Source organism: Chelonoidis abingdonii, chromosome 1 (assembly GCF_003597395.2).
Source record: "Chelonoidis abingdonii isolate Lonesome George chromosome 1, CheloAbing_2.0, whole genome shotgun sequence".
NCBI lineage: Eukaryota > Metazoa > Chordata > Testudines > Testudinidae > Chelonoidis > Chelonoidis abingdonii.
The window spans coordinates 309,217,392-309,233,885 of record NC_133769.1 but is presented as its reverse complement, the minus strand read 5'-3'; the positions used below and the strand labels follow the sequence as shown (position 1 = coordinate 309,233,885).

At 38.7% G+C, this 16,494-nt stretch overlaps 1 protein-coding gene across 1 annotated transcript in view; it reads left to right on the top strand.

Annotated features, from left to right (window-relative positions):
• VWA8 (von Willebrand factor A domain containing 8) overlaps positions 1-16,494 on the top strand; it is a 279,054-nt gene that overhangs the window by 258,382 nt on the left and 4,178 nt on the right. Inside the window, exons 39-42 of the mRNA XM_075065283.1 lie at positions 730-838; positions 3,951-4,076; positions 5,956-6,114; positions 15,562-15,660. Coding sequence (XP_074921384.1) covers positions 730-838; positions 3,951-4,076; positions 5,956-6,114; positions 15,562-15,660 — 493 coding nt within the window. The remainder of the gene's footprint in view (positions 1-729; positions 839-3,950; positions 4,077-5,955; positions 6,115-15,561; positions 15,661-16,494) is intronic.

Here is a 16,494-nt window from a genome sequence, read left to right as displayed (position 1 = left end):
GCATAGTGTAGACCAGGCCTTAGAAACAGATAAAGCAGTAGAACATCTGTGTGTAGACCAGCCCTACAGGGAATGGTATAAAATATATATACCAGTATCAGCAGCTCAGAAATAATTCTCTATTTAGACCTCCAAACAACACTGAGCTCTGTGTTCTGTCTTCTTTGTTCAGAACAATTCTTTTAAACATTTGTTAAAAACTTTCCATTTGTTCTGAGATTTCTTTGTTTTGTAGAGGGGGTTTAAAAGGTACTAACTAGTTATAGGTCTATGGGGACAGACTTGCAGAGCACTAATTGACCTTATCTTTGTGTTAAATGTTGGTTACCCAGAATGTTTACAGTGCATTGCAAATGAGGTAAGAAGTACACACCTTAACAACTCCCTTTATGTACATATAGCAACACCTGAGCCAGCAAACACTTGTGTAATTTTATCACAGTTGTTAAAATATATGACTTGCAGCCTAATCGCTAAAACAAAAGGATCTGAGACTGCCAAAGGATTAATACCCTTAATACATTTTAAATGTGATGTGGCTTTGTGGACATCAGTTATTAACTGTCTCTTCAGAAGTCAATAAAAGCAGCTGCTACTCCTCAAAGTCTGTCCATTCTTGTTTGAGCTTAGTCATTATCAACAAATAAGTTTACCCCTGCCTGTAGAAATGGATTAGATGCTTTTTTGCATGATTCCATTCTTAATTTTTTAGCCTCTTTCTTGCTTCAGATTAAAGGAGATCCAGATGAGTGAATATGATGCATCTACTTACGAAAGGTTCTCTGGAGCAGTCCGAAGACAAGTTCAGTCTCTCCGAATCATCCTAGACAATCTGCAGGTAACACTTGATTTACTGGTAAAGGGAACTGTCAACTCACTAGATTAGGGCCAAAATATTACCAACTGTTCTTTAACATTATATCACTATTTGATTAATAATATTTTTGGGAGTCGAGAGCAAATTCAGATCCTACATACAATTAGGGCAAACACAGGAATATGCATCCGACAAAGTGGGTATTCACTCACGAAAGCTGATGCTCCAATACGTCTGTTAGTCTGTAAGGTGCCACATTACTCTTTGCTGCTTTTACAGGAATATGTGACCATTTCAAAAGCAGCATTAAAGTGGACCTGTATTCTGGCCAACCCAACAATCAGTATTCCCACACGGCTCACCGTACGGATAACTTGTTTAGGAGCACAATTAAACCAAGTGAGAAAAGAAACATTAGGGGATGAGGAGGTTGTGTGTGACAGTGCATGGATCCCATTCCGTGTCCGTGATTCTGTCTTGGAGCCCTCCTGTGGCTCAGAAGTGTGAATAAGGTAGATTTTCATAGGGGGCCCATGACTCCTGCCTGGTCATAGCTTTTCAGGCATCCAACTGTGTGTAGCAGAAAGCTTCAATTTATAAAGCTTAAATTTGACTCGGTTTAAAAAGAACCTCTCATTGGCACATTTAAAAATAAAAATAGCTGCTCTTTTTACGTAGGATATAACCAGCAAAAACGTTTGTCCTTTATTGCCTTTGTTTGCTGTATCATCAGTTAATTAACCATAGAACTGTGCTAGCTTCCAGCAATGCTGGTACACAAACACTGTAAACAAAAACAAGTATATTAACTTCAAGATAAAAGTGAAGAAAGTGGGGAAAAGGAAAGAAATTTTACATTTTTAATGGGAGTGGTTGGGGCTATCAGTAGAGATGAGAAAACATAGAACTAGTAAAATTATCAGGCAGACATTCCTTATTTCAGGAATATAAAGTCAGTGGTACAATTAAAAGTGGTGTCACTTTTAGGTCAAATTTTACTGTGTAATTATGGTTTTGAAAAATAAGCTCCTTAAAAATCCTCAATCACTTTCTAACTTTGGTAGGTAACTGCAATGAGTAGACATACAAATTCATAACTTTTCAAATTACATTTGAAATAAAGGGAAATTTAAACTTACTATGATTGCATAATGTGCGGACATTGTTTATATTATTCAGACCCTAATATTTGTTTACTTGTCTCTTGCTTTGTCATGAATCCTTTAAAGACATCATTCTATTGACATAAAAACAACTGAAAATCATTATGAAAAAATTGTTTTTTTTTCCTTAAGAGTTTTCAGGCACAGTTTTCTCTTTCTGTTTTAACAGCATCACATGCATTTGCAAAATACATTAAAAACACTTCTGGGTGTTTTTGTTTTGCTTTTACTGTATAGATAGAATGGGAACTGTATGCAGTTCTATGTGGAAGGGATAGTCATTGAATATTCTAAATAATTTAGCAATATTTTGGAGAAGAAACTAGTTCAAATTTAGCAGGAAAAGAACAATGTCAACTCGGTTATCCCTTAAGATATTTACAACTCAAATATTTTTAATTAATGCATAATCAGAATAGCAAATATACTTCAAGAAGAAGCTATCATCACTTGAAACACATCTGTGAAAATGACATCTGTTAGTTTTAAAGGTGCCACAGGACTCTCTGTTGCTTTTTTACAGATCCAGACTAACACGGGTATCCCTCTGATACTGGGATAGCTCAATGGTTTGAGCATTGGCCTGCTAAACCCAGGGTTGTGATTTCAGTCCTTCAAAGGGCCAATTGGGGATTGGTCCTGCTTTGAGCAGGGGGTTGGACTAGATGACCTCCTGAGGTCCCTTCCAACCCTATTAATCTATGATACCATCCCCTCTATAAATTTATCAAGCTTAGTCTTGAAGCCAGATGTGTCTTTTGCCTCCAGTGCTCCCCTTGGAAGTCTATTCCAGAACTTCACTCCTCTGATGGTTAGAAACCTTCATCTAATTTCAAGTCTAAACTTCCTGATGGCCAGTTTATATCCATTTGTTTTTGTGTCCACACTGGTACTGAGCTTAAATAATTCCTTTCTCTCCCTGGTATTTATCCCTCTGATATATTTATAGAGAGCAATTGTATCTTCCCTCAGCCGTCTTTTGGTTAGGCTAAACAAGCCAAGCTCTTTCAGTCTCCTTTCATAAGACAGGTTTTTCTTTCCTTGGATCATCCTGGTAGCCCTTCTCTGTACCTGTTGCAATTTGAATTCATCTTTCTTAAACATGGGAGACCAGAACTGCACATAGTATTCCAGATGAGGTCTCACCAGTGCCTTGTGTAACGGTACTAACACCTCCTCATCTCTACTGGAAATACCTCGCCTGATGCATCCCAGGACCGCATTAGCGTTTTTCACAGCCATAATCACAATGGCGGCTCATAGTCATCCTGTGATCAACCAGTATTCCGAGGTCCTTCTCCTCCTCTGTTACTTCCAACTGATGCATTCTCAGCTTAAAACAAAAATTCTTGTTATTAATCCCTAAATGAATGACCTTGTACTTTTCACTATTAAATTTCATCATATTACTATTACTCCAGTTTACAGGGTCATCCAGATCTTCCTGTATGATATCTCTGTCCTTCTCTGTATTGGCAATACCTCCCAGCTTTGTGTCATCCACATTAGATAGGGTTCTCCATCAGTGTAGGTATTTTTACATACTACTGTTGAGTTTTGCCTCTGTTTTAGTCATCCAATACATTTTCTCACCTGGATGGAAAACACTTCTGTTGTGCCTGTCCCTCTAGCTCTATGGATTTCCACATAGATTCATTTGTTTACCATTTTCCAATATATTTGCAATTAAAATGCAAAGATTACATGGTCCGTATTTCAAATTCTGTATGTGAAAAGGCTTAAGAAGTGACAAAAGTTGTGAGGAAAAATATATTCTTTGTCAGCAATAATTAGTCTCTCAGCAAGAGATACCCAGCATTTATGAAAATGTGTTCGGATTTCACCAACTTGTGCCAGAGCTGTCAGATAATTACAAAGAAAACCCATATCTGTGTCACGTTCTGTATCTCTTAAACAGTGTGAAATGTGCCAGCAGCACTGAATGAATTAAGGATGCTTTTCTCTTGTAGGCCAAGGGTAAGGAAAGACAATGGCTGAGACACCAAGCTACTGGAGAGCTAGATGATGCCAAAATAATTGATGGACTAACAGGAGAAAAAGCCATTTATAAACGACGGGGAGAGCTTGAGCCAGAAGTGAGTATTCCATAAATAATGGGTGCAGCTAGCAAGTTTTCTAGTTCCTTGAGCTTCATTATGCTAGCCTAGTAAAGATGGTTAACAAATTCAAATAAAATTAAATGACTATCACATGTCTTTCCTCACTAACACGCTTCATCATACTATAAGAAAACTTTCAACACTCAGGTTTTTGGATTTGCAAATTAACAATTCTGATATAAAATTAATGAGAAAATAAGTGAATAATTAAAACCTAAATAAAAACTTTTTAAATTCTACTGTTTTATGACTACTCATAATTTTAGACCTTCGTCAGAAAATTTTTTTGTTAGAATTATATGTCATTGAAAAAGAAACCAGTTGACACCACCAAACAAATCAGCTTTAAGGCTAGTTGTCTAGATCAGTGGTTCTCAAAGCCGGTCCGCCGCTAGTTCAAGGAAAGCCCCTGGCGGGCCGGGCTGGTTTATTTACCTGCTGCGTCCGCAGGTTCGGACGATCGCAGCTCTCATTGGCTGCAGTTCGCCACTCCAGGCCAGTGGGGGCTGCAGAAGTGGCGCGGACCAAGGGATGTGCTGGCCGCCCTTCCCGTAGCCCCAAACCGCGATCAGCCGAACCTGCGTACGTGGCAGGTAAACAAAACTGTCCCGGCCCACCAGGGGCTTTGCCTGAACAAGCGGCAGACCAGCTTTGAAAACAAGATCATCATTATATTGTAATAGCCAGATTTAATATAGCAGATTTTTAATTTTAATATTTAATGTTTACACATGAAGGAATTTCATTTTGCAAACAATCATTTAGAATAGCTTTCTTCTCAGTATTTGATACAACTCTCTCTAATTTATTTTTCATATTACATGATCTCCCTATTTGTTGTTTTGAACAGCTTATGCAGCCTAGCCATCCATCAGAGCTCAGTAAGGGAAAAGCTATAATATCCTAATTTACAGTACTCTTCAAAGTGCTGGTTTTGTATTTTTCAATACATTATAGAAAGAGCTTACTCAGTGAAAATAAGGAGGCAATTTTTACATTTTGAATTAAAAATATATAAACATGAGCTTCAATGGGATTGGGGATGGGGGAGTTGATATTGCAGTCATTTGCATTAATAATAAAAAGAAGAAACTCAGCTAAAAATTCTCAAATGGTTGCTGAATGAAAGAGATATGTTTGGAAATCAGTTACAGATAATCATTTTAAATATTTGGTTTTTTGCCAAACCATCTTTTAATAGCCTTTCATTTGAATCCAGACTTGTCTCATTGCATATGGAATAAAATACCTTTCCAGAACCTAGTATGCCAGAAGTTTTTAAAACAGACATTTAAGGGGGAGGTCGCAGAGGAAAGCTTTACAGTCAGAATGTACAAAATTGAGGAGTTAATCAGAAAAAGACTTCACACATGTTTAGAAAGATATTAACTTCAGCAGACAAACTTTACAATCTTATACAAGTCCCCTTTAGTACCATCATTCAAGGAATCATTACCCTTATGACTCTTGGCAAAAAGTGGAAATTTGAGATTCCTTTTATTGTAATAAAATGTTGTTAATTAGAAATCTAGCAACAAAGGTATTAACCCTATAAATGTGTGGAATTATCATATTTTGTTTCCAGTCAATGAGTATATAAAACAGAGAAAGAGAGAGAGACTGGATTCAGGTATCTAAAATAAATTTTTCTCAACTATTAATCAGAAAAATTCAAATAAGTACACCTTTATTAAAATAATCTGAACTTGCTAGAGAGAGCTTTCCTGCTAGGACAGAGTTTTTGTTCTCTAGTGTTTTGAAAAAGTGTGTGATAACTCCTTTTACAGTATTCTGTTCTTATCAAAACTGTAGCTTTCCTATTCATAAAGTTCTTCCTGATACTTTTCTCTCGCAGCTTGGTAGCCCTCAGCAGAAGCCTAAGCGTTTGCGTCTGGTAGTGGATGTTTCTGGCAGCATGTACCGCTTTAACGGGGTAGATGGTCGACTGGAGCGTTCTATGGAGGCTGTCTGCATGGTCATGGAAGCTTTTGAGAATTACGAGCACAAGTTTAAGGTAACTATAGCTGGGCCAGGAGTTTAGTGGTAATGACTACTTGCTCAGGCTGCGTACAGGCTGTGGAAAAAAGTATTTCGTTACTCTGTCTAGCCAAAGAGTATTATTCATCCATGTAAGGAAATATAGACTTAATTAAATCTGTTGCTAGCAGCCTGAAAATAATACCAGTCCATGGATAGGAAGCACTGAACACTATGAGTGAAGATTATGATTCAGTTTATGAAATATGTTTTTTTTAAATAGAAATATTTAAGCCTATAAAACACAGGCACCATGAGCTCAATGCACACACAAGCATGAGTAGCCTTTGTGTGACCAGAGCTCAAACACTCATGCGTACATACTGGAAGAGGAACCAGGTCCTTCCCCTCTGCTACACTCACCATTATTCCTCATCCTGCTCTGATGCTCTGAACATAAGAAAAGTGTCCATTTCTCACCCTGACCCAAATCTCATTTCAGATAACCCATAAAGGCAAAAAAAATTAGCTATATGCCCTCCTCCCTTTTTCTTCTCTGTGATATATAAATATGGTCTAAAAGGTATTCTTAACCTTAGAAATAAGGATGTCAGGTCTGAAGTTCCCTGTTTTGCTGGAGGTCATTCTTGGAGAACCAAAACATGAGAACTCAGCCCTTAGTTGAAAGAGTGTAGGTGTCAGATATTTAGTGAAGACCTTTCTTCCAGCTATTCAGGCATATGACTTAAAGTAGGTGTTAATCAAAACAAAATATGAAAAGTTTTAAACAGAATAAACAAAAATCCTGTCCTTATCTCAGCCAATCCATTTTTATTTACATATTGGCTTGGCGGAATTCAATCTTTTTAAAATTTTGACAGATTCGGTGTTTATTTTTATGCATTCTTTCTATTTTTATCTATTTAAATGTTCACAGTTCTGGGAAGTTATGGGTGTCAGAAAACAGGGGGATCAGACAGTAATTATTTATGACAGACATTGAGATTTGAGAAAGTAAAGCTTTATAACTATTAAAACACAAATTGTCAACATCACATGTCAAAATATAAAATGTAAATATCCTTAAATCAAACTCTAATAAGTTCTCAAACAGCGTTTTTCTTATTTTGCCCATCCATAAATTTCAGTTACGATCAAAGGAAATAATGTGCCCTGGGTTTGTGTGTGTATGGTGAAATTGACATTTACTGACATTTACCAATAAAAATCGACTGGAATATTTTGTCAGTTTTGGTGTCCACACTTCCAAAAGGATGTTGAAAAATAAGAAAGGGTTCAGAAAAGAGCTGCAAGAATGAGTACTGGTTCTGGAGAATGTGCCTGATAGTGAGAGATTTTAGAAGCTCAATCATTTTATCCAAAAGAAGTTTAAGAGATCTATATACAGAAGAGATTTCTGATAGTAGATGGCTCATTAGCATCAGCTTGCAACCATTGGCTCTTGTTACACCTTTTTCTAATAGATTAGGCAAATTCAGACTACAAATAAGGTGCACATTTTTACGAGTGAGAGCAATAAACCATTGAAACAACTTCCCAAAGCATATGGTGGATTCTCTGTCACCTGAAGTCTAGATTTAAAGGCTGGATGTCTTTCTAAAACAGAGACTGTAGCTCAAACAGAAATAATGGTGACTTGATGCAGAAATTACTGGACAAGGTTTTATTGTCTCTATTATGCAAGAAGTCTGACTAGATTATTGCAATGCTCTCTTTTGGCCTTAAAAATCTCAAATTCCTCTGTGTGGGTTACAGAACATCACATCGTATTCAGAAATAATTTCAGTTGGCTGAGCATGTCACCTAATGCATAAGCCAAACCCCACATTTGGCCTTATAAGTAGTTAAAAGTGTAGTTAATTGTAGTATTTGTCACACTTTTAACAACCAACTTAAGGGTTCTAAAAACAGTCATACAAAAATGGACCACAATTATTAGTTGTGAAAATTGCCACTCTTTTAAAGAACTGAAAGGCTCGTTTTATACTTAACATAATAGCGGTGGATAAGATATTGGAAATTTGTGGCACACCAGGGAGGCATTCTCCTCTTCCATTACGTCTGCTGCACTTGAGTTGTACCTTAGCTCAGTTCTCGCATGCATCAGATCTCTATTCAGTACAGGAGAATGAAGGAGCTGTCAGGGACCTAGCTATAGCTCCCTGATTCTGCATCAGCTGGACCCATCTTGAATTAGAGCATCCTAGGTGATGTTCTTATCCAGGGGCAAGTGAGATATTATTCTTTCTCCATTTCTCTCTCCGCCTCTTCATAAGGACTAGACACAATTGCAGCATACGGTCCACAGAAGACCATTGTCATCACTAGTGCGGTTCTCTATAAAATTGGCAATGAGGGGATATGGCCTCGCATTGCACTGACCAGCAGAGGTGACCCAAGTTGTCAATGAGGGACCCTGGACCCATGAAATTGTAGGGCAGTGGGTGCACCCAGCCACAGTTGTTCTCAGAGCTCCTGTTGAGCTAACTGTGCTTCCCCCATACATTACTATCCTTTTTTCTCCCTTCCACGAGACAAAGGCTTCCTTGTTATCAGACTAGTCTTTAGAGTATTTGGGAATTGTAGCCTGACTTACTGATTACATGATAAATGAAGTAGACGCACAGTTTTTCCCTCTGCTACTTTACTTTTCTAGGGGCAAGAGTTAAATGTCTCTCATTCTCTTCTCTTCTGTCTTATCCCTCCACCTTTCCCCATTCCCTTCCCATTACTTGGTTTGACAGAATTTGTTGACCTTCGGAGATACTTGCTGATACCTCTTCCTGTTGTAGACTAATGTAATGGTTTTCAAACCTGTGGTCCCTGGGGGTTCGCAGACTATGTCTAAGATTTCCAAAGGGGTGCGCACTGCCAATTGAAATTTTTTAGGAGTCTCCAAATGAAAAAAGGTTGAAAATGACTGGACTAATCTCTCAGAGAAGCAGCCATTTAAGGGCAGATTTTAGGAGTTTCTGATGCGAGGTCTGGTGGATCTGTGAAGCAGCATTATAAGAAAAACATTCAAAACTGATTACATATTGAAATTCTCTACTCCTGTCATTAAAGTTCTATTTTTGACTGCTTAAAACCACTCCCCAGCCTATGCCCGTTTTTTGTTCTGGTGCTTTAATTAGTTCTCTGCTGAAGAGGGGAATGAATCAGGGAACTTTTTTCCCTTCCTCACTGTGCTTTCTCACTATATATTACCCTTTTGGTCACCATCCCATGAGACAAAGATTTCCTTGTTGTCAGATTAGTCTTTAGGGCCTGACATATTGATTATATGATAAATGAAGTAGACTCACATGTTTTTTTCCTCTGCTACTTTACTTACCATGGGGCAAGAACTAAAAATGTACAGTGTGGTTGTTCCAAGACGGACAATATGGTAGTGATCCATTTAAGGTTAGAAGAGTGACAGTGGACATTTCTTGTCTGTCTGTACGCCTTTATGCCCATGGTGACTATTTGTTTCCAATTCTCATAGGCACAACCTTGTTCAGAGAGGGAGAGAAGGGAGACTCTTTCTACAATCAGGGAATCAGTTGGTCTAAATTAACTGCCATCTTTTAAATTCCTCCTCCAAAATCACCTCTTCCATGCATCTCACAAGGACTTAGCCTCTAACTCAACATATTAAAGGAGTGAGAGAGAGGAGAATGAAGTTCTAACATTGAACCTTCTTCCAAGCCTCTCAATGCATTCTGTGCTGTCTGTTTAGATTCTAAGCTTCTTGGGGGAAGGTAACATGCATCATTCTGTGTCCAATTGTCCTGTAAGTGGCTTAGCTCCTTGTTGGCGTTTAATAAATGTTACTACCACTGCTAACTGTGTTGTATTCCAGGAGATCAAATATTTAAAGGCTACTCCTAAACCATGCATGCAAAAGGTGCATATCCATCGTGCATACACCTGCGTATCCATCTACCCTTTTCATATGTGCAAATGGCAGGATATACATTATAATAACAAAGTCGTTTTGCAGATTTGAAATTATTATAGCATCTTTTCTAGTGTTGTCCATCTTATATGCTGAACCTATTTCAAAATGCAGTATCTCCTAAAATGGAAGTTAGTTCTGTGCTTTACATAAAGTACAAAGTCCTATGGTTTTAGATCAAGAGCCATAACTTAGTTATTAGACTACACAGCAAAGGTTTTATGAGGGTTTCAAAAAACTTCAGAAATGGTTCCATGAACTACAAGCTATATAATTGTTGGGGAAATCCTTAAGTTTTTGATTTATAGTGATATTAAAAGGGAGCATTACACATTTTGTATACACAATTCAGGAGGCCACAGCTGAGAAGCTGACGTTAGAGGCAGTGCCATTGAAATGGAAGTGGAAGAGGAAAGAGGAGAAATGTTTTGTAATGCTTGGCAGCATAATTTCTTTTTTAAAGTCAAGCAGGTGGCAGGCTAAATAAAAATATTAAAGGGTATATTTAGTGTTGTCCAGAACAGGAAGGGATTTGGAAGACAGCAAAAGCCTGTCTGATTCATAATACATTTTCCATTCATCACACATTGCCTTTCATTTTTCCCTATTGCTTTGAAAAAAGCAACGTCTTGGTGCAGAGTGTGGTAGCAGCAGTGGAAGATGAAATTTTTCTCATTTCACGCACACTTTCTGAATTGCACAATAGCAACAACACAGTATGTGCTGTATTTAACAGCATAGTGGAATGAACTTTTACTAACATCTCAAGAAAAGTAATGAACTGAAAGATGATATTTAGGGAAACTTGTGTTTTACAGTTTGTATACCCAGAGCTTTAATAGAGCAAAATCTTTCACAGAGCATCTGATGCTATTAGAAAATTCAGCTCTAAGTAGTGCAATAATCAATTATGTCAGTGAAGTTTGCACCAATTTAAGCATTACTGGGTTGTTTGATTTGTGCTTTAACACACATGGGCTGTAAGTCAGCTTTCAGGAGAACATAAGAACGGCCATACTGGGTCAGACCAATAGTCCATCTAGCACAATATCCTGTCTTCCCACAGTAGGCAATGCCAGATGCTTAAGAGGGGATGAACAGAACAGGTAATCATCAAGTGATCCACCCTCTGTCACCAATTCTCAGCTTCTGGCAAACAGAGGCTAGGGACACTTCAGAGCAACCTCTGGCACATGGCTCGCCAGGGTAAGCACTCTGGGGGGCTGGACCAGTTTGTTTACCTGCTGCATTGGCAGGTTCGGCCAATCGTGGCTCCCACTGGCCATGGTTCACCGTCCCAGGCCAATGGGGGCTGCGGGCAGCAGCGCGGACGAGGGATGTGCTGGCTGCAGCTTCTTGCCTCCCCCATTGGCCTGGGACGGTGAACCGCAGCCACTGGGAACCGCAAGTGGCTGAACCTGCTGATGCGGCAAGTAAACAAACTGTCCCACCCCAACAGGGTGCCTACCCTGGTGAGCCACATGCCAGTGGTTGCCGACTCCTGCTTCAGAGCATAGTTTTGCATCCATGCTCATCCTGGCTAATAGCCATTGATGGATCTATCCTCCAGGAATTTATCTAGTTCTTTTTTGAGCCCTGGTATAGTGTTGGCCTTCACAACATCCTCTGGCAAAGAGTTCCACAGATTGACTGTGTGTTGTATGAAGAAATACTTCCTTTTGTTTGTTTTAAATCTGCTGCCTATTAATTTATTTTAGTGACTCCTAGTTCTTGTGTTATGAGAAGGAGTAACAACACTTCTCTGTTCGTCTTGTTCACACCAGTCATGATTTTATAGACCTACAACATATCCCCCTTTACTCGTCTTTTTTCCAAGCTGAAAATTCCCAGCCTCTTACTAATCTGTCCTCATATAGAAGCTGTTCCATACCCCTAATCATTTAAATGCTGCTGCACATTGAGTGGATGTTTTCAGAGAACTATCTACAATTACTCAAAGATCTCTTTCTTGAGTGGTAACAGCTAATTTAGACCCTTTTTTCCATTTTATCTGTATAGTTGGGATTATGTTTTCCAATGTGCATTACTTTGCATTTATCAACATTGAATTTCATCTGCCATTTTTTTGCTTAGACACCCAGTTTTGTGAGATCCCTTTGTAACTCTGCACAGTCTGCTTTGGACATAACTATCTTGAGTAGTTTTGTATCATATGCAAATTTTGCCACCTCCCTGTTTACCCCTTTTTCCAGACCATTTTTGGATATGTTGAATAGGACTGGTCCCAGTACAGACTCTTGGGGGACACTACTATTTACCTCTCTCCATTCTGAAAACTGACCATTTAATCCTACCCTCTGTTTCCTATCTTTTAACCGGTTATTGATCCATAAGAGGACTTTCCCTCTGATCCCATGACAGCTTACTTTGCTTAAGAGCTATTGGTGAGGGACCTTGTCAAAGGCCTTCTGAAAATCTAAGTACACTTTATCCACTGGATCCCCCTTGTCCATATGCTTGTTGACCCCCTCAAAAAATTCTAGTAGATTGGTGAGAGATGGTTTCCCTTTACAAAAACCATGTTGGACTCTTCCCCAACAATTTGTGTTAATCTGTATGTCTGATAATTCTGTTCTTTACTATAGTTTCAACCAATTTGCATGGTACTGAACTTAGGCTTACTGGCCTGGAATTGCCGGAATCACCTCTGGAGTCTTTTTTTTTAAATTGGTGTCACATTAGCTATCCTCCAGTCAGCTGGTACAGAAGATGATTAAAATGATAGGTTACATACCACAGTTAGTTCTGCAATTTCACATTTGAGTTCCTTCAGCACTCTTGTGTGAATACTATCTGGTCCTGGTGACTTATTGCTGTTTATCAGTTTGTTCGAAAACCTCGTCTAATGACACCTCAAGCTGAGACAGTTCCTCAGATTTGTCAAGTTTGGAAATCTCCCTCACATCCTCAGCCACAAAGACTGATGCAAAGAATTCATATAGTTTCTCCACAGTGGCCTTCTCTCTCTTAAGTGCTCCTTCAGCATCTCAATCGTTCAGTGGCCCCATTGGTTGTTTAGCAGGCTTCCTGCTTCTGATGTACTTAAACATTTTTTACTGTTACTTTTTGAGTCTTTGTCTAGCTGTTCTTCACATTCTTTTTTGGCCTGCCTAATTACATGTTTACACTTCATTTGCCAGAGTTTATGGTCCTTTCTATTTTCCTCACTAGGATTTAACTTCCACTTTTTAAAGGAGGCCTTTTTGCCTCTAACTCCTTCTTTTACTTTTGTTGTTTAGCCATGGTGGCACTTTTTTGGTCCTCTTACAATGTTTTTAAATTTGGGATATACATTTAAATTGAGCCTCTATTATGGTGTCGTTAAAAAGTTTCCATGCAACTTGCAGGGATTTCAGTTTTGGCACTGTAAATTTCTGTTTAACTAATATCCTCATTTTTGAAATTCTGAAATTAATTGCTACCATGATGGACTGCTTTGGTGTTTCCCCTTCCCCCAGGGATGGTACATTTTGTTATATTAGTGTCACTATTACCAAGTGGGTGAGCTATATTCACCTCTTGGACCAGATCCTGTGCTGCACTTAGGACTAAAACAAGAATTGCCTCTCCTCTTGTAGTTTCCAGGACTATCTGCTCCAAGAAGCAGTCATTTAAGGTGTCATGAAACTTTATCTCTGCATCCTGTCCTGAGGTGACATGTACCCAGTCAATATGGGAATACTTGATATCCCCCGTTATTTTTTTTATGTTTATAGCCTCTTTAATCTCCCTTGTGTGTGCAGCCATGCTTGTGAGGCTAATGTGTGAGGCAAACTTACACTGTGTTTAAAAAAAAACCTCCACCAGGGTCACACTCAAAGTCCTTAATTCTTACTTAATCTTTTCTCCCAATGCAATTCATGAGAAAAAGCATTTGGGGTTCTACTTCTGCTGCTAGACATTGAAAGATAAATAGAAGGCCAAGATGTTCTGCATTTGACTTCTTTTTATAATAGTTGTTCTTGGGAAGCTGCGTTCTTAAGCCTTTTTGTGCTAATGATTCTTAAAGCATGAGACTAATAGCATTGATTAAGTCAGTCCTACTGCAGCCAGGTGCTCAAGCTTCCAAGTAATTTTTCAGATACCTTTTAGCCTTCACCTGAAGTTGTCCATATACGCTAGTCGTGTACCTCTCTCATACAGGGATGAGAAGCATACTAAACTGTGGCTTGGTTGTAGTGATGTATGGACTAGAACAGGGATCAGCAACCTTTGGCATGCGGCCCACCAGGGAAAGCCCCTGGCTGGCCGGGACAGTTTGTTTACCTGCCGCAACTGCAGGTTCGGCCGATCGCGGCTCCAGGCCAATGGAGGCTGCAGGAAAGGCGGACAGCACATCCTCGGCCCGTGCCACTTCCCGCAGCCCCCATTGGCCTGAGACGGCGAATCGCAGCCAGTGGGAGCTGTGATTGGCCGAACTTGCCGACACGGCAGGTAAACAAACCAGCTTTCCCTGGCAGGCCATGTACCAAAGGTCCCTGGTCTAGGAGCTACTCAAAGCCTATTTTCACAAATCATCTAAATTCAATTTGAACCAAGTAGTTCAGAGTGAAAGGCTCATTCATTATTGTCTTGTGCTAAGCAGCAGGGTAGTATTCCCAGGCTGCAAAATATGAAATACCTCCTTAAAGTTGGTATGCTAACATCAGTGTCAGAACAGATATCCTGGGAAGAAATCAGAAGGTCCAGCTCTGAAGAGATAGCACATTACAAAAGTCATACAACTTTAAACCCAAGAGAACCTCATCTCTGAACTTTATGTAATTTAGAAAGTAACCTATATTGTTTTGGACAAAATTATATATAATTTTTGGAAGAGATATAGTATTGAATACTGAGCACTGTGCTTTCACCGTGTGACCATTACTGTGCTGGATTTGTTCCTCTACTAAGCCCAAAGTATGCTGAATGCAATCCTATTATTATCATTATTAAAAATCAGAAAACATAATGGGGCTCTTGGAATTCATTCCTCTGTGTATTTCCAGCCATAGGTTTTGATCTATTGTGCAGACCTAAAAAGTGAAGGATGGATTTTAAAAAATAGTGTGTAACACTTTTTTTTTCCCAGAACGAGATCACATAAACAGCTTGTCAAACCTCAGAGCTACACTTTAACAGTCCACTTCTTGTGTGCCAGATTGCAGGTAGAAGAGAGTAAATTTTAACTCTACAGATAAAATGAGCAGTGTGAAAAGCTAAGATTCTAATCTCACTTAACACCACTGTAAAACTGGTGGAATGAGTCAGAATCAGATGCTAGAAATATAATGAGTTACTGCTGCTTATTTTCATTAGTTTGGGCAATTTTATCTCGCAAAAGTGTTTTAGTGGTAGTGAGAAATTGTAGTCAGTTCCTTTAAACTGATCATAAATGTAAACTGCAATCAGTATTTATCTTTTAGTTAGAAGCAGATTGCCTTTGATCAGACCTCATGTCATTCTGAGTCAGCAGTCATTCCTTATTCTTAACAGATTACACTTTAATTCTCTTTCCTGCAGTACGATATCGTTGGACATTCAGGAGATGGCTTCAACATTGCATTGGTTGGGAGTGACAAAGTTCCCAAGAACAATAAGCAAAGATTAGAGATTATTAAGGTAAATCCTGTTGATAAATAGCTCTGGATAATCAAGGATTCTACAATGCTGAGGATAAGTTCTACAGGTCACAGAATACAAAAAGTAAAGAGAAGGGAAGTTGCTGGAAGGGAGGCGAAGGAGAGATACAAGGAGCCATGTATGTAAACGTGAAGCTGGGGGAAAACCTTTTAGACTTTTAAAAAGCCTGTGCCATAGTAATAGAATAACAACACATCTCTCTTGAACTGTCTTAACCAGTCCATTAATGATCATAGGAAGTTCCATACACACTGATCAGTTGTACAGCTATATGGAAAGCTCTCCGTTAATACAAAATATTATTGTTAACATGTAGCCATTGAGAAGGGAAACTGTGGGGGTGATCCTTAATACTTGTTTGTACAGTCCTTGGAAGCCATAAAGTGCTGTAATAGCAGTAAGAGTATGTAAACTCCTGGACTGAAAAGATGTTAAACCATCATTGTGAAGTGAACATGTACTGTAAATGTAATTAGGAAACCTTTGCTACATCAAAGCAACAGAAAATCTGAATATAACATAGAATTTAGCTAATTAACAGAATGGCGCTGTGGAACTGTATATTTAAGCTGGCAGTTTCATGGGAAAATCTTTCTTTTCTAAATCAGTGTGTCTCTTATGAAGTGTTGGGGATTTTTTTTTCAGAAATAGGCCATTATATTAGACTAGGAGAACTGCGTTTTCCACTAACCAAACTCCCTAACTTTTTCATAGGAAATGGCTTTGTCTTCCACATTCTCCTATGCAGAATAACACGTTTCTCTCTTGTTTTGTAAACCATATGTTTAAATAATTTTCAAGTCTATATTGTCA